The 25506-nt window shown below is 50.0% G+C and overlaps 2 protein-coding genes across 23 annotated transcripts in view; one reads left to right on the forward strand and one right to left on the reverse strand.

Moving 5' to 3' along the window:
• Positions 1-25047, reverse strand: LOC138066831 (uncharacterized). Of its 22 annotated transcripts, none has more exons than XM_068939591.1 (5): positions 23007-25047; positions 15167-21133; positions 12054-12647; positions 11418-11582; positions 7988-10644 (listed from the first exon to the last, which is right to left on the reverse strand). In XM_068939591.1, the coding sequence occupies exons 3-5, from the start codon at positions 12533-12535 to the stop codon at positions 10626-10628; spliced, it is 666 nt and encodes a 221-aa protein (XP_068795692.1). In that variant the 5' UTR covers positions 12536-12647; positions 15167-21133; positions 23007-25047; the 3' UTR covers positions 7988-10625. The 22 variants fall into 22 exon arrangements, 1 of the variants encoding a protein (XP_068795692.1); XR_011140368.1 differs by lacking the exons at positions 7988-10644; positions 11418-11582; positions 12054-12647 and having other exon boundaries at positions 15180-18788; positions 18877-19746; positions 21059-21133; positions 23007-23210; positions 23369-25047; XR_011140361.1 differs by lacking the exons at positions 7988-10644; positions 11418-11582; positions 12054-12647 and having other exon boundaries at positions 15180-19746; positions 20085-20274; positions 21059-21133; positions 23007-23210; positions 23369-25047.
• The window catches only part of FOSL2 (FOS like 2, AP-1 transcription factor subunit), a 17118-nt gene continuing 13613 nt past the window's right edge, over positions 22002-25506 (forward strand). The window contains exon 1 of the mRNA XM_068939590.1: positions 22002-22718. Within this exon, the coding sequence (XP_068795691.1) occupies positions 22620-22718 (99 nt within the window). The 5' untranslated portion in view covers positions 22002-22619. The remainder of the gene's footprint in view (positions 22719-25506) is intronic.

Genomic DNA, 25506 nt, shown 5'->3' on the forward strand with positions numbered 1-25506 from the left:
TGGTTTATTTGGCTTTGCGAAGGCGATGTCCCCGGTTTCCTTCCATTGTGCGTGTTCCTGCCTCCCGCTGCTGACACCTGAACGCGGCGGGGGCTCCTCGGCCCGTGCCCGCCGGGCAGCGGGGCTGCCAGCGCCGGGAGCGCGAGCTCTCCTCCGCCTGGCGCAGTCGTGTCGAACGCAGCGAAACTCTTCTCTGCCGGGGGGACTGGCTCCCAAGTCTGTCTTGTAAACGCGGGGTAAATGTTTACAGGGAGATCCTTCTCGTTTTGTCATCCAGTTTAAACGACGTGTGGCGCTGCTCGAGCAGGGCACGGTTTGAGGGCCGCATCCGTGCTTTCACGGCTAAAAGGGGGAGCCACGCAGGTGGAACTGTGTGTGATCGTTTCTCAAGGTCAAGGAAATGCAAAAAGTAAACGGTGTTAATTGGGAGAGAAAAGCAAGATTATTAAAACTCCTTGAGCTTCAGTTTGCTAAATCACAGGAGTCGAGGCATTTATATTTTGTAATTAACTTATTATGTGTGTCTTTAGACGCAGCGCAGACAGGTCTGTCTGGTATTTTAACACTGTAAGCTAGTGGGCCAAGCTGTGCTGTCTGCGCTCCCCTCTAAACACACTTCCCTCACTGAGCCCACTTAGTCAATGGCCATAAAGCGGGGGTTTGGTCCTCTTTTTTAACGTCACTTACCAAACGAGTGAAGCAAATAAAGAAAAAGCACGGGTTCTGCAGTTGTGTGTGCTGGCAGGAAACCGCTGTGTTTTTCATCCTGAAGGCAGAATCAGTGCTTTTCAGTCCAATTACAAGGTTGGGTCTTTGTGACTTAAGTAGTAGCGTTGCAAAGAGGAAAATCTTAATGGCAGGACAGAAGAAAGTAATGAACAACATTTGGCCCAAACAAGGTCCTATTTAGGAGTCAGTTGACTTCTGTGAAACATAAACTATGCTGAATTGCTTAAACACAGGATTAAGAGCTCCTCTAATATGGCTTTCTCCTCAAGCTTGGACCAGAATGTCTTCCAGTACAGCTAAAACAGGAGTGATCAGGACACACTGATATGCGCAAATATATCAGCTTTTTTGTTTTGTTAGATTTTTTGGAGAAGGGCTATGTTGCTTGTCATATTTCACTGGCAGGAAAACCAAAATCACTTCTGGCGACTCCCTGAAGTTACGGAGGAATAGGCGATTGTTAGACCCCAAAATTCACTCTTCTGTCATTTTCATATGGTACTCTTTAAAAACAAAACCATACTGCAGCAGTTTCTGTAAGTGTAGACAGCAAAACTGATAACATCTAATCAGCCTCTTTGCCAAGTCAAGACAGCAAGAAGTTCTTGCTTTATAACATTAAAAATGCTTTGTAGTTGTGTAGCACTTTTCATCCAAGGACATCAAAGTGTGTTACAGGTATTAATTAATTAGGTTTCACAACACCCTTGTGAAGTATTTGTGTCCATTTTATAAACAAGACACGGAAGCAAAAAGCAGTGGTGCCACGTGGGCACAGTGGCACGGCTCTCCAGCGGCGGAGCAGAGAAGCCGGCCGAGCGAGCGACACGGGGCAGGAGGGCAGCTCCGTCCCCGACTTGGCACGTCTCCGTGGCCCGGGAGCAGGCCCCTGCCGCCGTCCACCCCCGTAAACCCCATGAAAATATGCTATATGTATGTATGTATGTGCTATAGGTATGCGTATGCGTATACACGTCGGTATGGGTAAGGCAGCCCCTCACCTGGACTCCTGGGCTACGCTACGAGAACCGGGCACCCAGAGCTGCGCACTGCAGCAGGACGCATCCCGGTGCCTTCCGCCTGGCAGGAACGGCGCCAGTCGGCTTTTTCTTCCACCTGACGAAGTTTCCAAGGGACGTAGTTCCCGCGGGATGGGGAGAGCGGGGAACGGAGCGGGAGGCCGTGCGGGTCTGCGGCTGAGGGCGAGCAGCTTGCTCGGGAGGCAGCAGGGCTCTCGGCCGGCCTTCACAGCACCAGGAAGGTGGGGGAACATTTGCATGCTATTACTTGGGCTTCCTGCTCGAGTTGTGAGGTATGCTTATTTCTCATGAAACTGTCTGGGAGCTCTTTGATCAGCAAAGAGAATAATGGAAAAAATTTGATTTAATATAGGTCAAATTAACATAGATTCCATTGGTTAAACGGGGAAAATCTTAAAATAGATTATGTTCCTCAAGAAAAAAAAAAAAATCAGATTAAGACCAGATGGGCCTTGTCCAACTACGAAGCATAAAATGTTCTTCCTAGCACGTTGTGGTTATTTTGTAATAAGCATGGACCTATGTAATTGCATACAGGGAGAACAGGAGTAGCATGTAATATCAGCTACCATGAAGTAAAGTGTATTCATAGTAGTCCAGAATCTGATGGCTTTTTCTTATCTTGTGTGGCAGTAACCCCCTTGCTTGGGTAGTTTTGCTCAAGTAAGATTTTTTTTTTAAGATTTGACCCCATAATTTCAAGAAGAGGGAAGTGCCCCAGAAGACTATCTCATTGTTTCATTCACTGTCCTTGAATCCTGAATGCTTAATCTGCTACGATCAGTTACGAGATGAAAAACGTCAGAAGAAAACGTAGTATCTGGTTTCAGTTCTCCTTGATCTCACCAAAGCTTTTGATGTCTTGACGGTACTCAAATGTGGAAATGCCTCTAAAAGCTGTGTAAGTATTACAAAAAACCCAGCAAATCAGTTGGCGAAGGTACGGTTTTCAGGCCCCACTTCAAACACAGCATTTAAGTACTTGCTTAACTTATTAATTGAAGTCAATGGGATTTCAAGCACTTTGCTGAAATGAGGGCTTTTGTGGACAACATTTGTGCCAGTACATTTGTAATATAGAAGTCAAGCCATGCCAGGTTTATTTTGGCTCAGAGTTTCTTTGTGGTGGTGATTGACAAATCCACAGAATTGGACTGATACCAGAGAGGTGATGACTATAAGAGAAGTGATGACAAGAAATAATAAATTTTGAACTGGCAAACACTTTAACTTAGGCAGACTGAAAACCTCTACATAAGGGAACAAAGAGGTCTATTTATGCTGATAAATGCACTCTTTTCAGGAAGACCTCCAGTTAATCAGCAACTTAATGTGCTGGCGTAGCTAAAAATTTTGAAGTAAATCCTTTTGTAAATGGTGTAACTGCACTGAAGCTTTTGGAAAGGGGTAGATTTACATCACTTGTTAACCTCGTCATATAATTTTATAATCACTTTGAAAAAGATTCATTTCCTGGAGAAAAATTATCTTGCCCTAGCATTGCAGGCAACAGGACAGAGCTCAGCATGGTAATGGATTTCGTGTCTGTCATTGGAGTTCGTCCAAACACACCCCACTAACCCATAAATGACTACCTAATTCGAAAGATTCACAGGGACGGATTACCCCATCGCATACGGAAGCAGCGCAGTAGGCATTCGACTGCCAATGTCCATACGTAGGGTGTGGTTTCAAAAGCTGATCTTACAGCCTGCCCCCACTTGCCCTTCTCCCTCCTTTTCCTCTCGGTGCTTGCTCATCCTCCTCCCTCCACTCCTCACTAACTGATCGCTCGCCTCTTCCTTCACACCGGGTCTGGTAAATATGTGATTGCACGGAGAGTAAGTTCAATTCACTCAACTCAAAAAAAAAAAAAAAAAAAAGGTTTTTTGGTTGGGTTTTTCCTATTTGGATGAGTTGACTCAGCTTACGGTGCCCTTTGCTCAGCACTAGAGCAATGCAAGTGGCAAAAGCGAGACAAGGGGGGAATCTCCATCTTGCAATGGAAATGGGCTGTTGCTCCAGCTTTGGCCACCTCACGATACCACGCCTTGACTCTACCGTAGCAATTTCCATCTTCCTGACACAGAGAAGCATGGACAAGTTATTGCCGGTACATCAAAGAGCTGGAAAAAATTAATCAACAGCACCTCCGAGCTATTAGGCATAGAAAGTAGCTAGATAAAGTCGTAAATAATGAAATCCTGTAAGGATGTTGCACAACAAATATTGGAGCAAAGCTCATAAAACTCTTCTTCACTGCATTTGAGCATTTTTCTTCCACAGAGGATACGATTTTCTTGAAGCAATTTTTGTACGGTGAATTTATATTGGGCACTAGATCGAAGAGCCTCAGCCCGTGTGATGTCTGTATAAACGTGGGAAGCCAATGCAGCAACAAATGCAGCCAGAGAACTGTCTGGTGTGGAAATGCCTGAAGAGCAGCAGAGGAACAGGCTGGCTCCCCATCCCACCTTCAGCCACGTTTGTGAACTGCAAGCTGGTGCGTGTGCTCAGGCCTGTGCTGAGGTTTGACTTTAAGGGTAGCAAATTTGTACACCATCAGCCTAAGGTTCATCTCTAGGCTTGCTTGTCCACCTTCTGGGTGGACACCGCCCTTCTGCTTCTGAAAATCAGCATTCCCGTCCCACGTACAGGCCGAGCACAGCGACAACGGATGAACCTGTCCATCTGACGCAGAAGCGATTATCCTGAGCTTTAATTAAGGATTTTTTTTTTTTTTGAGCATCTGAATGGAGGGAAATTTAGTGAAAGATTTGCATTAGACTCTGCAAGTTTGTTACAAGCAACAAGTATAAAAAGAGCTGATTTAGAGATAAAGATAATAAAAAACACTGCATTCTCTTGTCCAAAAGCTTATAAATCAAGACTTTGGCTCCTCTGTTGAGAAATGCTCTTGGACATAATTGGAAACAGACAGCACCGATGCTAAATGTTTTGCCCAGCTCAGTTACAAGCGGCTGGAGTGACGAGGTTTCCAGTCATCTTCTAAAAGAAGCTCCCCCTTCCTAATTAGCTGTCAAGCAGCTCTAAGGTAGATAGAGTTTGTAAGAAGTGACGAAGACACAGTCCCTGCCCCAAGCAGTTTGCAGGCTCGCTCTGACAGCTAGCAGACGACCAAGGGCAGCCGGGGCCTGAACGCAGGCGGCGGTGCAGGGCTCGGCGCGTTCGCGGCTGCCTCGGCGGCACGCTGGCGACGTGCAGCTGCAGGGTGTGTGCAGCCCCGACCGTATAAATTGCACTCGCGGAGATGGACGCTTGTGTTGCTTGCCCCCTTTTCTCGTAAAACAACAGCGAACACCAGCTTTGGTGAGCTGCCACTGTTCGTGTTTGGCAGCACAGTACCCGAACGCTTATAAAACTCATTACGTGGTCAGCAGCTGATTTGCTGTTGACGCTCTCACCAATCTTGTGAGAAATCTGCTAGAAGAATGATGTTTGTCTAGGCTGGCTTGATAACAAATACGATCTATGTGGCTTTTTAACAGTGCTGCCACTGCACGTTCATGCTTGCGCTTAACTTACTTATGCTGCCATTCGACAAAGGGGCTCGAAGATGGTGGGGTTTTAACATCCCACCCGGAGACCCCGCAGCTGACACGCTCTAACACCACAGCCCATGTCCATTTTCTCTGAAGCTGCCCAAGGATCCAGCAGAAGTGAAAAAGCACACTGGTGTCGCAGGGGTAAGGAAGTCCCACCCCAGTGCCCAGAAGACATCGCCCATGGCCAGCCCTGGGCTGCCACCGCTGGCATGCAGCGCGGCTGGCGCCCATGGGGAAGTGCCCCTTTGCCCGAGGAGGAGGAGGAAGGGCTCCTCGCAGCCTCCTGACCCTTCCCACCACACCACGTTGGCACTCCTTCTAGGAGACCGCCTTCAGATTTGCTCCACACGGGGGAAAGTGCTCGTCATCTCCAGGCCAGTCCTAGCAATGGAGGATCCTCTATGGTGAGGAAGAAGAGTTAATTATCCGGTTTCTCAGCCCTGATTAGCGTTCGTACCTCAGAGCCCTATCTATAGAGGTTAAGGTGTCAGGCATGGCTTGAACTCTGGGGCCAAACAGCTGTCAAAGAGATACTTACACAGGAAAGTTGTACTGGTGTAAGACAAATCATGAATTTAAGTCAGTAACACACCTCACGTGGATATTTTTCAGTTTATCTGATATTGCTTTGGAAAGTGTTTAATTTAAACTGAAAAGGCTACTTTTATCCTGAACTATCCACACAAAAGCCATAATGGTATAGAGATATTGATAATAAATTGTGAAGCCTGCGGTGGACAGAGGGACTAGCATAGCAAGTAGTTCTGCAAAGTACCAATGCCAAGCTGGATCAAGGCAACAGAATTTATGGCCGCTATTATCTACACGAGGTGTATTTATGACTCCCCTCCCGATTGCTGTGCTATCTTTGAATCTCACAATATTTGTATATTCATTCCCACAACATTCCTGTAGGTAAAGAATTTGCAAACAAGAAGCCCAGTGTTGGAGCCTCTCCAGGCAATGCGGAGCAGGGTTTGGAAGGTCGAGAAACTCTGGAGTCCCTTCAGCAGTTACAGATACATCCATGAAAATTAACCAAACAATGTGATGTAAGTAGTTGGGCTAGCAAGGCAACTAACTGGATTCCTCTGGGCTAGGCTGCGAAAGAGCTCAGATTAGATGATGACAGTGTTTTGGGTTTTCTTTAATCACCTTAAAATAAACCTCAACTTGCAATCTAAGCAATCCTGGTGTGATTCTCCTTGAAAATTGAGTGGTTGGAGGCCTAGGATAGTCAAAGTATTCCAAGCTCTGAAATTCATAGTGGTAAAGTAAAATAATAAAGGATGTATAATGGAAGGTTTGATTCCTTTGGGTTTAAAATATGCCTTAAAATCTATTACTTAATTCCCCATTTACTATGCCTTGCTTTCAGAACTACTATTCTCACATAAAACGGTAAAGGAAGCTAATACAAGACATGGGATAAATGACATAACATTTCTTTTCTGTTATCCAGAAAGTTTTCACATGGATTTTTTGTTAATTTTATATTTTTTTATCTCTATTTTTGGAATTTATATTTTTATATTTTGTAGTTTATATTTTCATGCCCTTTGTTGTCTAAATTTGATTTAAGTGAAATTGATTTCTTTGTATTCTGAAATTAAAATAACTTTTTTTTCTGACATATGAGTATCTGATCTTCTATGGGAAGAAACCCTCGGACTGAGCAGAATAGACATAGGGAGTTTGCAAGCTGAGGCTGTTTTCTACAGGAGGGTGTGCTGTCTAGTGGCTGTGGTTGGAAATCGTTCTTCTTCTGTACTCGTCTGCATCACTTGATATATACTCTTGGGCACGTTTGTCCTCAGTTTTCCACACTGCTCAATAAGGATAATTATTCATTCTTACCTTGGGGGTGGAGGGGAAGTAAGGTTAATTAATATGTGTAAAGCCCTTTGAGATCCTTGAATGAAAGGCACTGTTGACACACAAAATATTTTTACCGTGACTGTCAAATTGTCCTCTGAGGTCCCCAGCAGCTGAAGGGTTAATTAACCAGACCAAATTGCCTGCCAGCCACATCAGAGATAGAGAGGCCTGACATGAACATGCTGGGTCACAAAGTCCATCCCGTCCTCGGCGTGTGTCAAACTGCGACCTGTCCTCACCTAAACGTCTCGCTGATAAAGGGAACTCCTTCACGCTCACACTTCAGTATTAGGAGATAATATCCTTGCGACACACGCGCGCACACACACACACTCCATCTGTTTGCATCATAATAGTTCCCTTTTCCCCGTCATCACTGCGTGGCCCACCTCCCCTTTCTGGCGAGGTGCAATGCTGTGGCATCTGCTCGAGCTGGTTGAGGAACCAGTCTGGCCTACAACCTCAGGCGATGGAGGCCGAGTTACCCGCTGCATGATTTCAGACAGGTCGTTTTTCATCTGCGGATAAAAAACTGCTATGTAAAGGCTAGATAATATTGTGCTGAAGCAATATGCAGGTGAGTGAGTTCCTCGTCTAACAAAATGCTGTGTGACTCCTCGACAGGAAACCAACTACATTTCCTGGGCAGGTCTGAAGCACAGTATTTCACGTGTAGAGGAAGACACCACTGAGTTAACCCTGTGTTCGTTAGCTATAACACAGTATCTTTATGTAAAATAAGGGAAGTTTCCTCCTCTCTCAGGGACCCCATCTTAGGGCACTCACAGTGGAAATCAGAACTGATTATTTTAACACATCATCTGACGCATGAGTAAAACCTTGCACCGTGAGAATTCACAGCATTTTGCTTATACTGGTTCACCTTGGCACGGGTCTGTAAAGACAAAAAACTGTAAAAACCTGAGGGTTATTAAAGTGGCTTCTGAAAAAAAAGCTGATATGCTTGGCAGCAAAATCTGTGAAAAGATCAAAACTCAGGCAGACCACAGTAGCTGAGCTCTCGCCTTGCGTTGCGGTGGATCTCAGGCTGCACCAGTGCCTTTTGCTGAAGCTCCAGCTTCCCGGCTTGTCAGTCCAGTGCCATTCCCAGCAAAATGCAGAAAGTAAGAAGAAGGTCAAAATAAGTGTGTCTCCACTGACAACGACGTTTGTTTACTTTCTGCATTTTATTTAGCTCGGATAGGGAGATTTGGTTTGCTAATTTCCTTTCCCGGCGCTCTCTCGACTGTGCGCTAACACAGCACCATGCTGCATGCGTCCAGCACAGCAGAGCCAACCATCCCACCTACGTCTTCATTTTATAGCTTTCATTTCATAAAGAGGACCACAGCTTTTGCTGAGCTGATTTTTCCCTGGCAGAGCACAGTGATCTACTCAGTAAACACAGTTGTCACGGCCTCCTTCCCGGTGTGGACCCAAACGGTCCCTGGTGACGGTTTCCAAGGGACCGTCTTCCAGCCAAGCACAACTGGACTGGCAATAAAAAAGGCAGGTCAGATGTATCACCTCTTCTGCTCCTCGAAAGTATTTAATGGAAAGAGGGGAAGCAGTAAATCTGGTACTCAAATTTCTTACTTGGTTTCTGTCCAACCTTTGCTTAGGAAACACCCCTACCAAAATCAACAGCTCTTTTGCCTGGAGAGGAACTACTGAAATTTGAGTCACAGGATTTTATAACACACTTTCTATGCATATGTTTACCAAAAGGCAGCATCTTTTGCCCCAGCTAATTGCCCTTTGAAACACCCTGGAGAACGCATGTGAAGGTTTCTTAGACCATTAAAACTAGTAGTGAAAGTCACAAGGCTTTTTTCCTTTATACAATCGAAGCTGAATTTGAGCAATAACCCGTCTGATTTCTCTGGGGGAGGAGATGTGACGTCTTGAGGTAAACCACACATCCCGTAACTACCACTGTGTCGTTTGTAAAAGTTGCTTCTCTACAGAAGTGGCAGAACTGCTTTTCAGCAAAAGTCACTAAGTTTTCAGAGGGGAATGATTCCAGTCAAAGAAAGACTGGGCAGCAAAAAGGAAGAAAGCTCAACCACAGTAAAACAGCCATTGAACCTGAAAGGAAAAAGACGTCAGCAGCTCAGGCAGGGGCTCTCCTTTTCCTGGTATCTAGCTAACTATAATTATGTGGAAAGAAATCGTGGGTGGGACTGTTACTTACAAGCTGAACTTTATAGCCTAACGCCATGACGTTGTGAGGGAAGAGTCCGATCCTGCATGGGGCTTTGCTCGCTCTCTTTGTGGGATCTGGAAACTTGAAAATGTGCTTCAGATGTTGTCATAGGATGGGTTGAACCACAGAGGGAAGCATTGCAACCCATCTATGCTTCGTTAGTGTTTCCCAGGTGATGGAAATTGAGCCAATGCCAAAAGTTTGGCCCAGGTGCCCTAGACCAAGGGCTTTGCTTCCTGCTGGAGGGAGCCTGCTTCAGGGCAGGGGCACACACCCAGGGAAGGGGGCAGCAAGTAATGGGAGGCCTTGGGCAGCCAAGTAAGGGACAAAGTTCAGGAAACGGTCAGGAAGAGCAGAGGAAAGCTCTGCATGCTCCTGAGCAGGAATTGAGCCCCAGTCCAGTGCAGCAGAGCTACTCTGCTGAGGGAGACCTAAACGGGGACCTGAAGCCCTGAGGGAAAGATAATTTGGGGTTCCTAAGCAAGAGAAAGGAGCGCATGGTTCAAAGCTGCTCAGGGATCCACGGAGGAGAGCTGGAGAGAAGCTGGTCCCGAGAGCTGCAGGTAAAGCTCTGGGGACCCCCGCCATGGAGTCTGTGCCCTGTTGAGTTTGGGGCAAACAGTGGCGTTTGTCAAAACACTAAATCACTTTGAGGTGCGAAACCTTACCCGCTTGGAAACAGAGGAAGGAAAGTTTGGAGACAGAGGAAATCAAGACCCTGAGCACCTTGAAGTGTGAGCCTACACACAAACATAATCTCCCAGGTTAAAATGTCACAGTGAGGTGGCTGGCCAGACCCCAGTCCAGGAGAGCTTCTCAGTTGCTCATTGGAACATGCTCCACCCCTAATCTCTTTAAATAAACATTAGCAGAATAGCGAGGTGGCTCAGGAATGACTATAGGCAAGGTCTGAGGTGTATATCTGGTCTCTCTCCAAGTCTATGACTGAAATAGAAGTCTAAATATATCTGTAGTTGAGGACACACTGAGGTGTGCTGTCCAAGTTAAATAAGGATATCCAGCCCTGGAATCATATGGAGAGCTATGGATTAGGTCTTGAGCTCGCTGGTAGATCCTTGCTGAGGAAGCTCCTAATTGCTGTTAGCTGCCCTACAGGTTGCTTTTTGAATATTTGTCTTTAAGGGCTGCATTTTCCTGATCCACTTTTCCGATCCAAGAATTTTGTTCCCTCAGTCTTCCTTCGAATCATTGTTCTTTAAATAAGCTGTAAAAAAAAGGGAAAAAAAAAGTGATCTTTCCTCTTATTGACACAAATCCAATTCTTGTCAGTATCTTTCTGGTCGGGCAGCACGAGGACAGCAAATCACATGAGTCTAAAATCTAGGATAAGTTTATTTTTAACATCAAAACACTGCAGGTTGTTTTCTGACATTTGAAACAAAGCCCTTCTCTTTTTACCAGCACCTTTCCTTGCCAGTAGGACTTTTGGACAGATGACAGCGGGCAAGGAACGAAGGGGCTTTTAGAAACCAGCTCTCCCCCGGCCCAGCCTGGTGTGTCCGTACATATCGCCCTCCTGTAATCACCAGGCTCTGAAACGACCCTGGCTCCCGGGTCAGTGCAACCTTGCGCAGCTGCCGGGAAGGAGACACGGTCGGTGCTTCCAGGCTTTTCTGCTCCTCCTCATCGCACCGCCTCTGAACAGTTTTGCAGCAGGGTTGCCTGCACTGCTGGCAAAGGCGCCGATGGTGTCTGATATGTTAATACATGTATTTATAGGCTCCTCCAGTTGCAGGGATGTTAGGTGGCTGAACCTACTTGTGTTGTTTTAAGGGTTCTGGCAAACATTCAAGAACAAAAGCTAAGACAGCCAGTTCCCATTTGTGGGCACGTCCCTACATTTCAATGTGGCAAACCTTGTGATTTAGCAAGTGTGAGCTTTCTGGCCCAGGGCTGTTAAAAGCTTTTTTTTCTCCTTCTTTTCTTTTCTTTCTTTTTTTTTTTTTTGAAAAAAAAAAAAAAGAAAAACAAACAAACCTGTCAAGACTTTCAAGAAAATGAGAAAAACATAAGTATAGATGGGCTGTGGGACTCAGACCAGGATTCTGAATACGGGGAAAACTGCAAGCTGAGATTTGGTCTTTTGAGAGCCGCTGGGTTTTGTTGCTGTTGTTGTTGTTGTTGTTCTTTGACAGACTTGTGCTTAAGGAGAAAGAAAAAAAAAATTACAGAGGCATTCTCCTGTCATGAATAATGTTTCATTCTCATCTTGTTTTATGCTTTTCTCCCAAAAATGAGTACATCATCCTCTGAAGTGAAACACGTTGGCTCATAAGACGATATTCAACAGTGGGAAAGGACAAATTCAGTCAGTCTAGTCTAAGACTTTCCATAGCCAAGAGCTGTGACTCCGACTGGTGCAAGTTTAAGCCTTTCAGGCTACCAGCCTCCCTGGGGGCAGCTGCTAGCATTGGCCACACAAAGCTGTCACCTGAGAGTGGTTTGGGCGCTGGCCCCTTTGCCGTGACGGTCATGGGGTGCTACCAAAGGCCTCAGGGAGGTAGTTTTGGGTCATTTCTCCAGACCCTGGTGCAGAGGTGCAGGTTGTCGCAGGGGGTAGTTGGTGGGATGAGCCAGGGGGTAGTTGGTGGGATGAGCCAGGAGCTTGCGTACCTCTGCAAAGAGGCTCGCCTCCGTGGAGCCACCGTGGTGAGACGCTTTCCTAGCGACCAGTATCCCTGGTTGAGCTGCACTGGGGCTGCCCATGGGGATGCAGCCATCACCCTGGTGCAGTTCGCGGGTGCGAGGCCGTGTCCGTGCCACCACTTGCTCTTTCCAATCAATAGCACCCACTCAGCAGGAGCAGCTCCTAGCATCCTGCATTTCCCCGGCGACACCAAACGCAGCGGAGGCATGTCCCGCGGCGCTGGTGAGCCCCTGGCCACGAGGTGTGGTGCGTCACCGGCTCCAAAGGGAGCCTTGTGGCACTGTCGCCCACCCAGAAAGGTGCTTCTCCGCTTCCTCCGGCTGCCAGCTCCTGCTCCGACCCTCGTGTGCTGCAGCTTGTTGCAGCCCGCACAGGTGTCGGCGGCACCAGAGCAGCCGCAAGCGGGGCTGCTTATGCTGGGCTGCATGCGGGGGACTCGGCTTTTCATTTGTAGGCTCTTTGCGGTTCATTTATTTGCAGTTAGTGGTGGGTGCCAACTCTCCTACTGAAGTTAAAGAGTCTGTTCCCCAAAATCTGGCTCCTTGCGTCAAAACAGGCACCTAAAATGAGAAACCGTTAAAAAAAAAATACTGCAGCTAGTCTCCTTTAATGCACACACAATAATGTCGGCAGGGAGAGATCTGTGGCACGCCACCCTACTGCAGAGCTGATATCCAGAAAGCCACCGAGCAATCTTCCTCTTTGTTTTACAAATAGGTATAGCCTTTTGAAGCCGGAGCAGTTGTAACATAGTTATTGCGAGAATGAAAGACAAAAAAGAAAAGTCCTTGCCAAGAGCAAGTGAAATGGGCATGCTTTTTAAATAATTACCAGAGGACCGATTACCTTTCCAAGTAATTAAACATTGTGAAAGGTTATTAACACGTTGATAATAGACAGCTTTGCAAACTGCCAGCACAGCATGATCGAACAGACGACAGCAGAGCAGAGCAGAGCAGAGCAGAGCAGAGGATTCCTCCGTCTTCAGGGCTTTGCTGCCTGTTCATGAAGACCCAGCACCTAAAAAGCACCCAAAAAGCAGAGCGATCAGCCTGGCTCTGGCTCGCCCAGCAGTTTGAAGGTCTCAAAACTTGCGTGGGCTCTTGAAGGAGTGCAGACCCCCATGCCACAGGGTTTGCTCCTGCCGGCAGAGGAGCTGGGAGGTTGCGGCTGCCGCAGCAGCACCCGGCCGAGCGCAAGCCAGCAGGTGTCCCACGGCCACCCGGGCCTGTTGGCGCTTGCCGTCACACGCAGGTTAACTCGTATGATCGCTCTTTAGACTGACTTGCATCCACAAATAACATTGCTTATTGTGAGTCCTCAGGTATTTTAATGCGTGTTATTAAACCCGCTTTGGAAACGGGCTGACTGAGGTGTGGCAGTGGGCACGGAGGCACGCAAACCGAGCGCAGCGCTTGCACGGCAGCTGGCTGCTCCCGCCGCTGCCCTGCGCCGCTTCGCCCGCTCCCGGGTTTGCACGGGCACCCTCCCGCTTCGGGAGCGTTAGGGACCTGCGAGCGAGCAGGCTGTTTCACCCAGCAGCCGGGCAGCAGCAGGGGTGCTGGAGAAGGGACGGCAAATCCGCCCCACCGGGACTCGCTCTCTCGCCTCGGAGCTCCAAAGGGACAAGAAGAACCCGAGTGCAGAGCGACCACGCAGAGAATCGCTGCGCTCCGACGGCGGCGCAAGGAGCAGCCGAAACGGCTAATTTCTGTCACACAGCTGAAAAGGAAGAGGCGCTAAGCCATTTTTTCCAAATCACATCCTAACCAGGGGAAAGGCAGGTGGGTAAATAGTGGTGCCGCAAACACCAACATGTGGCCCACTTGACAGGAACGGCCGCTGTCCAGAGCACCCACCTCCCGGTCATGCCCTTAGACCACAGATGGAAAAACTCTGCTTTTCTTTGCATTTCTATACATAGCAGCAGGAGGAAGAAGGTGGAGGGGAAAAAAAAAAAGAACAGACCATAGTGGAAAGATTAAACAACATCCTGGGCAAGACTATCCTTGTAACCATCTAAAAGTTTGCCCAGCGTTATAAACGCTCAGTATGTTTTCCTGTGCTCGGTGCTCACGTTGGTGTAATACTACGCATTGCTTTAAAAGAACTCAGGCTGCTTTTGCATATAGATGGTGCGTAACCTGAGCTCCTAGGTCATCTTGCTGCTCTCAAAAACGGCATTTTATATTCATGAGCAAGCCAGCAGTTTATTATGGGAGGTGTTTAGACTTGGGCATTTAAGAAATACTACATAATAACAGTGTCTGCCTCACGTCCCAGAGAATTTGGCTGTATTACTGCTACTTAAGAGTCATCAAGATAAATACAGAACTAAAACAGTTTGGATAGTTCTTATTTTCCTTCCGTGACTCTTTTGGGCTTTCTGTGGACTTGGGCAAAGAGCACAGTCCTGGCTCATGCGTGGTTTGGTCTCCCTGTAAGCGTAAAAAGCTAGGAGCAACATTTTCAAAATGTGCTCCCATGGAGGAAATGGCCTCATTCAAAACTTTTAGGAAGCCATTCTTCAAAGCCTGAGCATGCCTGCTGAAACACCGCGCAGATTCATGGAGCCACCAGCAAGATGCTGGACCGGCTCCGTCTGAGCTTTCCTGGGCACCTACCGCGACATGGGCTACCTGGGGACATCCCTTGGTGCAGCGGGATCCCAGCCAGGGCTCCTCACGCGCCAGGCTCTCAGGGCTAAACAGTAACTGATAACACCGCCGCCCGCTGTGAATAGCCACTCTCACTGAGCTTTGGGGCTGCATGGGCCGGGGATCTCGGCCTGGGGCATGTGCCACAGCTCTGGTTCTCACAACGAGGCTGCACAGGCTCATTTTCGGTTTCTCGCATTGACACAGTCATACGGCACCTTTTATGGCTGGGTCCCTGGGGCAGAGCCCATCCCGGACAGACTAAAAAGCCTCAGAGTGGATCCTTGATCCACTTCCAGTCCTAAATGCCCACATTCCCGCAAATTATCAGTACTGCCTAACTGATGTTTCTTTGCTGGGGAAGCAGTGGGAAAAATGGTCCAGGATGATGGGAAGAGCCATTCGGCCAGAAAGCCACCCACCTGGATCAGGATGCGGGTGAGCCATGCAGTGAGCTTTCCGTGCCGCTGCCTAGCCTGCAAATTTTGCAGGACTTCACCCTCCCTCCGAGGCTTTCAGCCCAGTATCTTTCAGAGGCGTAAAAGTCGCTACAGTAGGAGACAGATAGGACACCTTGCAGGTTCAGTCAGCAAATTGCTTTACTCTAGCAGTTTTCCCCTTGTGTCTCAGCCGTGCCTTCTGATTGTACCCTGAGTTAGCTGTGCCGAAACCCCGTCACCGCCTCGAGCCGTGTCTGCAGGCCATGCTCCAATCAATATTCCTCGCTAGAAAAAGTAAGTCTCACTTATTGGCCACACGTTCCCCTGAGTGCTTCTGTCAAACTCTCTCATGTCAACTCACGGGAGGTTTACCAGCAGAAAGGTCAAGCTGCCTGAACTAGATCTGAGCTCAGATGTTAACTCGCACGTGTTTCTCTGCTATCGGAAGGAGAAGCTGCGAGCGTGCCACGCGCCTCCCTCCTCCTCCTCGCTGCACCGTTGCTGAATACTTTGGAGGGGCTGAATCACTCAGACAGGAACAATGAGCTGTCTGATAAGCTCGGCTGGGTGATCCACTTGGCCAGTGCCAAATACTGCAGAGAATAACGTTAGCAACTCTGCAGGAGGCAGAGGTGGGCCAAGCCTGCCGCAGCGTGGCGCGCGGCTCCCCTCCTCGGGGCGGCCGAGGGGCTGGCTCCGGCCGTGCCCCAGCACGTGCGCTTCGAGGGACGCTGCTGTCCTCAGCCTCTCTTCAGATGAGCCACAGGGGCGCTAACCGGTTCCTTTTCACTCTTCCTAATGCAGGTTTTTGGGTCTTTCTGCTGCTCTCCCCGACAGGAGGAAGCCCGTTTGCTGAGCTCCCGCCAGCCTCGCTGGAACAGGCGGCTCCGTGCACAAAACACAGCGAGGTGGGTGTAAAACGAGGACATGTTCACGTCCCTTACAGAGCCAGGTGACGAAGAAGGCATCACGTCCAAACTCTGCCGCGTAGCCGGCTACCCTGCCATTAAGCGCTTTGTGTGGCCACGATGATGGTTTGTCTCCGGGCAGCCGGTGCCTGTTGGCTGAACTAGTCAGCGGTGGGGACTTTCTGAAGTGGCACGTGAACGGGTATCCTTCTTTCCCCGGGAGGAAGGCCCCTGGGCTGAGGGGCCACGTGCTCTCCCGGCTCCTTTGCCCTGCCCTCCTCAGCGGGCGCACAGCACGGGGAATATTTGTCCCCATCAGACGGCAGAAGCCCAAGCACATTGCAGCCAAGTCCCAGCTGAGCCGCCTCCAAGACCGCGTGGCCAGACCCCTACGGGCTCGAGGGGTCCTTCCTCCCTTGGCCGTACGCGCGCAGCCTCGCTCAGGCCTGCGAGCACGGCACCGTGCTGACAGCAGTGCAAACCAGCCTCCGTGGGCTGCTGTGACAGCAGGGCCGGATGGCCACTGGGACACGAGGTGGTCTCTCTGCTTAACCCGGGACGCCAGAGCGGGGAAAGGCAAGCTCTCGTGTTGGTGAGGCAGGTTTTGAGCGGGACAGACAAACATAGGTATCAAGATAAGACTGTTCATCTTAGGCCAAGAGGTGTCTAGAGCTTGCCTGCTGGGATCTCCGCTTCCATCTTTCACGTCCTGCATGCTCTGGGGATACGAGGGAGCTTGCTCGTCTCCAGGCTGGTATCTCCTGCAGCTATTTTCCTTCCTTAGACCAGAAAAACGCCATAAACTGTGCGTTGTGGTCACTCTTAATAATCCCTTGGTCCCAATCCACTGCTTGCACCTGCTTCTCAGTGGGTAGGGAGGATCCTTGTTCTGGAGCTGCTTAAGTGGGCTGAAGCTGTTTCTGCTTTGAAGTAGTGTTTGGCTTTGTCTGATGTCTGGGATCGCTGCGGATCTGATGCTGCACAGAGACAGCAGGGCTGCTGGCTAAGGCACCACACTCCAGTTGCAACGCGATCCTACGTGCATGGCGTATGGGCAGCATCAAAAGCGTTCAGCGCTGCTAGCGCTGCAGCATCATTTTGCCGCTGCCCCGTGCTGCCTGGCCCCAGAGGACCGCAGCCTCCACCCTTGCCTGGCCTCCCCAGCTCCTGGCCTGTCCTGCCCCACGCTGCAGGTGCTGAAGGCAGCGGGGAGGAAGCATTTCACCTTTTTCCCTAGGGAAAATGCCAAAAGAGCAAAGCTGCCATATGTGTGAAGCTAGCAGGAGAAAATGGGCGTGAAGGAAGATGAGGGAAAGGTTTCACCAAAGAAAGGGCTCCCAGGAGCTTTTGGGAGAAAGGGGCTCGGACTGGTGGGGCGTTGCTTTAGGCTGCAGCCCCCACCACAGGATTAAGGCCTTCAAGGCCATGCCGCAGGCCCCCACTTGGACCGATTTGGCTGGGGCACAGGGAACTAACGCTGGGAGAGAGACTCCTGTCCTCACCCCCAGCTTCACTGAACCTTTGTGCAAACGGCTCAATAGCATCATAGTATCTGGCTTTATCCTGGGGCTTTTATTGGCATGGGGATTGTGAAAGAGTTAAAGGAGAGCCGATCGCCAGGCTGCAGGAAGAGCGGCAGGATTAGTCTCATCGAGGCGAAGGGGCTGTAGGGCAGCAGTTGCCCCGCTGGGAAGGTGGGCCTGGCCCAGCTGGGCGCACTCGCACACACGCAGCATCTCACGGCAGTCACCTGAGAGCAATTCAAAGGCGTGACTCACTGCTGCAAAGATAAGGCGCCCGGCTGGGTCCGGGCCCTGTGTACACAGTTAGGCCTTCCTAAAACAACAGGATTATCAACAGCAGAAAAGCCTCTGTGATCTGACAGTGCACGCTTGGGAAAAGCACTCTACTTGGTGAAAGGTGTTTGCCAAACTATGTCCAGAAACACTTTGAAGCAGAAAACCTCCGTTCTCTCTTGGATACGCTGGAGTACTTAATAAATAACTGTAATTAAGTGTGAGGTGGTAGCTTAAGAGTTTGTTCCCAGAAGTTAACATCAAAACACTTGCTCTTAGCACTTACAGAAACAATATGAAAGCAAACTTCTTGCACAGATGAAAGTACAGTTGTTGGGAAGCACTGAAGAGCCCTGGAAACATGCTGATTCTTCAGTGGAGGAGAAGGTCTTGGGAAGGGACAAAGTTGCTTATACAGTAAAAATGCAATTTAATGAATGGTAATAGCTATAGTGCCCGTTGGGACGGGGAAGTCAGTTTTAAAACAGGACACAAGGAACCATACGGGAAAAAAGGTTTGTACCCTTTCTTGGGCTCTTCTGCAGCTTCCCGTACCCCACCAGTGCCAAGCTGTCGTACTCCTGCTCCTCAGGGACGTGAGGACTCCCCGGGGCGCCCTCACTCCCCTGCCCAGCCTGGAGGCTGCCTCAGGTCACCAGGGCTTCGGCTGGCCCAGCCCACGGTGCAGGCAGCCACAGCGCTGCTAAGCTTTTGCTCACGGCTTGCAGTTCACGTTTAAGACGAGATAATTACTGCAGGTTTCTTCGTAGGTTGAGTGTGAACGATTTTGAAGGAGAGGTGCAAGGAGAAAGAGGAACGTCACTGTAATTCTCCCTTTTGATCTCAAATCAATTGTCGCGCCTTTAAGAAGGTGGCACAGTGTGATCGATACAGCAGGGCCTGGAAAGGGAGTCCGAGAGCAGGAAGTATAAATCCCAGGCTCTGCCACGCGCTTGCAAAGAGCTAAGTCTAAGGTGCTACCACGTACCCTTAACCCTCGCTCCTGCAAGCGCGCTGTGGAAAGCACTCCCGGGTCTTGGTTTCAGTCTCCTAATTGCTACAGAAACGCAGGAGCACAGGCAGCCACAGTCTCCTTTGCCTTAGAGTGATCCTCTCCCGCCCTGGAACCTGGGTTGGTCTTAATTTGTCTGTGGTTCAGGCAAGAACAGACTAGGCAGACACACATGTTATCTCTTGTTTTTTTGGAAGCAGGGAGCTTATTGCACAATGAAGCTCGGTCTGTACGTGGATTAAAAATGCATGTGTCTGGGGCACTGGGAGCCAGGCTGGCCTGTGTTATTTGAATCCAAAAAAACCCACAAAAACAACAACAACAACAAAAAAGTACTACAAAGGGCTGATACCAGAATGAAAAGCCTCCACAGGGCTGCTTACTTTTCCCGACTTTTCTTGTTCCCTTTTGCATGCGTGGCTCTCTCTTAGCGAGAGAGTTTATGCTCTCAGGCCAGAAGCAACGCTACCAAAGTCAATGTAAATATACTGTAAAACTTGCCTACTTCAACACTGCATCCGAGGGCTGTGGGGCAGGTGCTTGCGGAGGATAAGGTGGTGCGGATCCAGCCGTAGAAGTTCACTGACTGACACTAAGTGAGGGTTTGGCCTCAGGTGTGCTTTCAACTTCCTACACTTCTTACAGGGCTTTTAACTTGACGATTTACAAGTGTCAACTAATTGCATCCACATTAACTGAAGCCGAATATTAAAACAGCACTTAAACGTCGTTTCAAGTGAGTTGTTCCCAGACAAGGTCTAATGCAAATTTGGCAGGACGTGGTAGATGTGCCAAAATCATGTTGGAATAATGTTTGAAAACAACACTCAAAATGTTGTGCTGGAGCTGAAACATGAGGAAAGCAGGTATTTTAGGTTTAATGATGAACAGGAAAAAAAATATATATAGAAACAATTCTAGGAGTATGAGCAAGAAAGCTGGTCTCTACTAGCAAAATGCCCTAATACTAAAGCTACAGCATCTTTTCTCCTCACATCCTTCCCCCCTTTTTTCTGGCTGTCTTTCTGAACCAATTACTTTTGCATTCCTCAGTGCACAGTAGCTTCATTTCTACAAGACTACCAGCTTGATTTAAAACATGAAGAAACCCAAGGTTTATTATCCCCAATTAGAGCAGTGGTTCATGTAATCCAGTAGATACTGGGGCCGCCAGTAGCCGGTACCTGAGGAGAACTGGAGGCAGAAGAGCTGTCCAAGAGAGGTGACTAGCCAAAAATAAAACCTTTTGTTAAGGCTATTTTTATTACAATGTGTGTTTTTCTGCCTCTGTTCGTCCCTTAACGACTGCAGGCTAATTCCTCTCACATCTTGAACTAATTCTCTTCCCAGCAGAATCAAGCATGTGCAGATCATCTGTTTGACGTACAATCAAAGGAGAAAACAACGTCACAATCGCACAGTGCCTATTAAAGTAACTCACCCCCTCCCCAGCTCCTCGCTGCTAATGCAATGCAAATTGGAAGCACTGGTTTATTTTTATAGCCCTGGCCCCACCTCCTCCCAAGTTAGACGCCGCACAAAATAGGCCAGCTAATTTGGATCAAGCATTTCAATTGCCTGGAAAATGAAGGTGCTGAAAACCAAACAGCATCAGCAGGAGTTTTACTCCCAAACGCCTGGCTTGCCAGGTGCTAAAGACGTCTCACTGACATGCTGCTTCTTTTCAGACTTCCCCCAAAGTGCTGGAGTTCTCATCGGTGCTGCCTTTTCCTTCCCTAGGATGATAGCAGGGGTACAGGAACACCCATTACTCTCCGATGAGCTGCTGTGGGAGAATACTTTCTCCATGAGACAACTTAAATGGGACTTTATAGCTTGAAGTTAGATGATTTCTCCTTCCCTAACAGCAGGAAAGACGCTCTAAGTGCTGGATGAATCCTCTAGGGAAGATGGAAAATAAACATTTCACTTTTAATAGCAGCATTTTAATAATCGGTAAACGCACACAACTGCTGTATTTGCTGTGGCTCACCAAAAGTCCCTGTTCTTGGTGAGGACAGACCTGCCGCGTGTGCTCCTGCCACCTCCCAGCCTGGGCCAGGCGTTGACCTCCTAACGCAACACGCTTGAAATGGGTTGTCACAGCCCCTGCCCTTGAGCTTCTGCCATAAATCAGATGCCTCGATTCGTTACCTACCGCTACCGTGACATACTGCGGTTTGGATGCCCGGAGCGGCTCTGCAGCCGGCTCCTAGCAGGATGGAGGGATGCGCTAAAACAGAAACAGGAAGAAAAAATGGAAAAAAAAAAAAAAAGTGGTAAAAACGACTGTACACCCAGCCCAGCGCAAGCCGGGGCAGCGGACACGCACCGCACCGCGCCCGCCCCGGGCCCCGCACGGAGCCCCCGGCCGCCGCCCCGCACCAGGGCAACCCGGCGGGGGGGGGGGGGGGGGACACGCTGGACCCCGCGGCGCGGCTTGGCCCGCGGGCAGCGCGCTTTTTATTATCGTTATTTGTCATTATCGCTATTGTTACTTTCCCCCTTACCGCTTGCTCGGGCCCTCGGCGGCTGCTCCCTCGGAGCTTCCACCCCCCTCCTCCGGGGACCACCTCCACGACCACCTCCACCTCCGGCCCGGCCGGAGCGGCCTGGACCCCCCCCCCCCCCCCAAAACCCCCCGCGGCCGGGCGGCGGTCTCGAACCCGCGGCGGACGCAGCGGCGCCGTTCCCCTTTAAATCCAGCCGGAGCGGCGGCCGGCGGAGCAGGGAATCCCTATCGGAACACGTCATCCTCGGCAAGGAAACCCACACTCGCGTAGAGCGACGCAAATGACCATTTTTGGCAACGTGCGACAATGGAAGGGACCAAGCGGAGGGGCGGTGCGGGGGGGAGGAGGAGGAGGAGGAGGAGGGCGGCCGGGAGCGGGGCGGCGCCTGCCGGGAACCCGCCGGGCGCCGCCGCCGCGCGGAGCGCGGGGCCGCCGGGCGCCGCGGGGCTGCGGGGGCGGCGGCGGAGCGGAGCGGGGCGGGGCGGGGGGCGGGGCGGTCCCCCCTCCCCCCCCCGCGGCGGCGGCGGCGGCGGCAGGTGGGAGCGTCCGCGCTGGCGAGGTGGGGCCGGTGAGCCGGGGGTTTGACGTGTGCAAGTGCACATGGTGCGGCGGCGGCAGCGGCGGCGGCGGGGCCGGGCCGGATAATAAGCGCGCGGGGTTGACGCGGTGCCATTGCTCTGAGTCACCGCGGCCGCGCGGAGCGGAGCGGCGCGAGGCGCGGGCGCGGAGCTGGGCTGCGCTGCGCCGCGCCGCGCCACTTTTTGTAAAAGGGCAGCCGGGAGCCGCTGCGCCGCCGCGTCCCGCGCTCCGCGCCGCGGCAGGCGCGCAGGGGAGCGCAAAGGTGCGCGCGTGTGAGTGCGGGCGCGGGAGCGTGCGTGTGCGCGCCTCGGCTCCCCGCCGCGCCCCCCGCCGCCCTCCGCGCGCCGGGCAGCCCCTTGCCCGCCGCGGGGTTTCGCGGAGCCTTTTTCGCATCGCCGGAGCTTTTTAAAAAAAATTTATTTTTTTTTCCTTTTTCCGCCCAAAGTCCTTTTTTTTTTTTTTTCTCCCCCCCGCCCCCCCCCCTCCCCGGCGGAGCCCTGGGAAGGCGAGCGAGCGGGCGGAAAATAAAAGATCGGGCGGGAGAAGGGGGCGGGGAGACGGCGAGGGAGCGAGCGGGTGTCGGTGCGGGAAGGCGGGCGGCCCGTCTCCCCGGCCCCGCCGCGGACCATGTACCAGGACTACCCCGGCAGCTTCGACACCTCCTCCAGAGGCAGCAGCGGCTCCCCGGGACACCCCGACACCTACCCCAGCGGCGCCGCGCAGCAGGTAGGGCCGGGCAAGCCCCTTCGGGCCGCGAGTTTGGCGGAGTTTTCCGCTGGTTTCGGTGCGTGCTGGGCGGGGGGTTGGGGAGGGATGAGGAGGGGGAGCGGGGGGGGCGTGCGGTGCGCGGACGGCGCCGTCCCGCCGCGCGTGGGGCTCTGCCGGCGGGCGCGGGGCTGCCGGAGCCGCCCGTCCCGGCGGGGCAAGGCGGCGGCGCTGGGGCAGGGCTGCCCTGGAAATCAGAGCGCTCCCCGCAGCCGAGTCCTCTCCGGGGATACTAGTGGAAATACATACGCGGAGCTTATTCCTCCGTCCTCTTCGTCCTGCTTCTGTTCGCTTAGGTAGCTGCTGCTTCATTTTTTGTTTCTTCCTCCTTTCATCGTCGTTTTCCAGGTAGTCTGGCACTTTCAAATGAGCTGGCTCGCAGCAGTTTGGGCGTCTTCGCTGTAGAGTGGCTTTGAGAGGGGTTGTGTGATTTCAAGACGCTGTTGCGACCACCTTAAAACATACGCGGGCACCCCTTAAGCAGCCTTTATTTAATCTTTTAAGGCGTCTAAAGGGGTCTCCCTGCTTTCTGCCCCTGCCCCCAAACTTTCTGTCTGTGGTGGTGAACCAGTCTTTGCATTTCCCGTCAGTGAGACCTTCTAAACACTTACAGTGTGATAGTTTGCTTTTTCCTGCTGCCCAGACACTCCTTGGATTGCCGAGAGTTGCTGGCTGGTGTTGAGCTGTTGATCAGTTTTCCTGTTCTTTTGACCTTCCGAAAGCAAGTTTTTTTTTTTGAGACTTACATGATCTAGTTACACTCTGGGATAATACTTCTTTCCTCTTGCGAGCTTCTGGTCTTGAGTAATAAATGGAACTTGAAGAATGGAAGATATTTCCTGTTGAAACTGCATGAATTCATGGACCTAAAAGACTAGTAATTTTTTTTAACAAGCCTTTTCATTTTTTCTAAGAAAACATCTTAAAACAGCTTATATGCCTACACAGACTAAATCCTCCACTTCTGTGGAAGGCATTACACAATCGGGCCAGTTATACAAACCTAGGTTATTTCATAACTTGTTTACATCAGCTGGCCTATCCTCACTCTCTTTTTCAGAGTTGTACTCTTCCCCCCCCCCCCCATATTATTATTTCTTGTGTGGCTTGTATGGGTGAACTGGCAGAGTGAGCACATTTCTGTCTTCACATCAAGAAGTCATAGGATCATGTTAAAAAAAAAAAAAAGTCAAGAAAAAAAAAAAAAGTCCAGCATTAAACTTTGCCAACCGTACCAGCCCGTGACATTCCTCACATTAAAGAAGTTTTACCAGAAATGACTCTCCGCATTTCCCAGCCTGCTCCAAACGCATCTCGTTGGTGCCCTCTGTGGGCTGTGCTGAGGATGAAGATTTCCAGGGATTGTAGTTTGGAACCAGATTCTTCACTGTTCTACAGTAAATGCCGGGACAAGGTTGGGGGAGCAGGGGGGTGTCTGAGAAACTGAAAATACCTGACAAGGTGCAAATCCTTTGGTCTCTGTTTCCCTCTGGGGTTCACTAGATGCACTAGATTGAGGCACTTGTTTCAAGAGGTTGTGAAACTCTAGCCACGCTTAGCATTTGAGGTACTGAGATCTGCACGAAAGGGGCTGAAACTACTTTTCCCCCTTTTATATTTCTGGTGCTGTGTGGCTTCCCCAGGCAGCTCGCATGTGTAGCGTTTGATATGGGTGCCAGAAAGTAGTTTCTAAGGTTACTATCTTAATGGGGCTTTGAGCAGGACGCTGGCTTAGCAAGAACAGAAATGTTTTCTTTAAGAATCTGGGAGATTTCTCAAGGCCCTGTGCGTTGTCTTTCCCTTGATCCTTGCAGATGTTATAGATTAGGATCAAATGCAAGCGTTGCCTTTACCCTAGGAACTGGTCTGTTCTGCTGATTCTGGACTGTGGAGATCTGCAGAGTTTTATCGCTAGAGAAAATATGCATTGTAGAAATTTTTCTTCTTCTTTTTTTTTTTTTTTAATTTCCCAAAGCAAGAAAAGATGCATCAGTCACATGTTTAAGTGGAAATTGTGTCTCTGAGCCAAAACTTTGATGCTTTTTAATTATTTTTCCCGTCCAACACAGCGCTGGAACATTTTTCTTTTAAGTTGCGTGTCATGTTATATTCCTAATCATTGACTTGCCATGTGGTAAACATAGACTTTAAAGGGAATTTTGTGCGCTCTCTCAGACCAGTTGACTTTCCCCAGAAATATCCCAGTGCTGTGTCCAGTTTTCCTTCAAGGAGACACTCAACATGGGACAACCGTCAAGGGCTTTTTATCTGTTATAGGATATACCCCCCCATATTTGATATTGTTATATTGTTTGTGGATTTGTTAGAGATCGACTGGGTTTTTTTTTTTTTTTTCCGTCTTCTTCTTTCTTCCCCCTTCCCTTCCACTGGCCGTTTTAAGCTTTACTAGGCTGGTTTCTGGTGCCACTTATTGCTTGTGGTTTCAAATGTAACTGGAGGTCTGGTGGGGAGTGGAGACACAATGTGGCACCCCGTATAGAAACTCCTCGCTAAGATGGAGAATGCAAACCGTGGACCCAAAGCCTGAAATATTCCCATGCTGCTGCTGTATCTAAGTGGTGACCTGCTAACATAGCTTGTCCCTCGCCATGGTAGGACTCGCTGGAGACTTCCTTTGGATATGGATCTCCAAGGCTGTTCTCCAACCCCTTATTTTAAGGCGGAGTGGAGACAGATCTCAGTTCTTTGTGCTGTTAATAATAGGACTCTCGCCATTTGTTTATTTAGC

The sequence above is a fragment of the Struthio camelus genome, chromosome 3, assembly GCF_040807025.1.
Source record: "Struthio camelus isolate bStrCam1 chromosome 3, bStrCam1.hap1, whole genome shotgun sequence".
NCBI lineage: Eukaryota > Metazoa > Chordata > Aves > Struthioniformes > Struthionidae > Struthio > Struthio camelus.

Coding starts and splice junctions, on each gene's coding strand:
- LOC138066831 (XM_068939591.1), bottom strand. CDS start 12,535: ATGAAAAGCCGAGTCCCCCGCATGCAGCCCAGCATAAGCAGCCCCGCT. Junction 11,583..12,053: donor AGGCGAGCCTCTTTGCAGAG/GTACGCAAGCTC, acceptor TTTCTCCTTAAG/CACAAGTCTGTCAAAGAACA.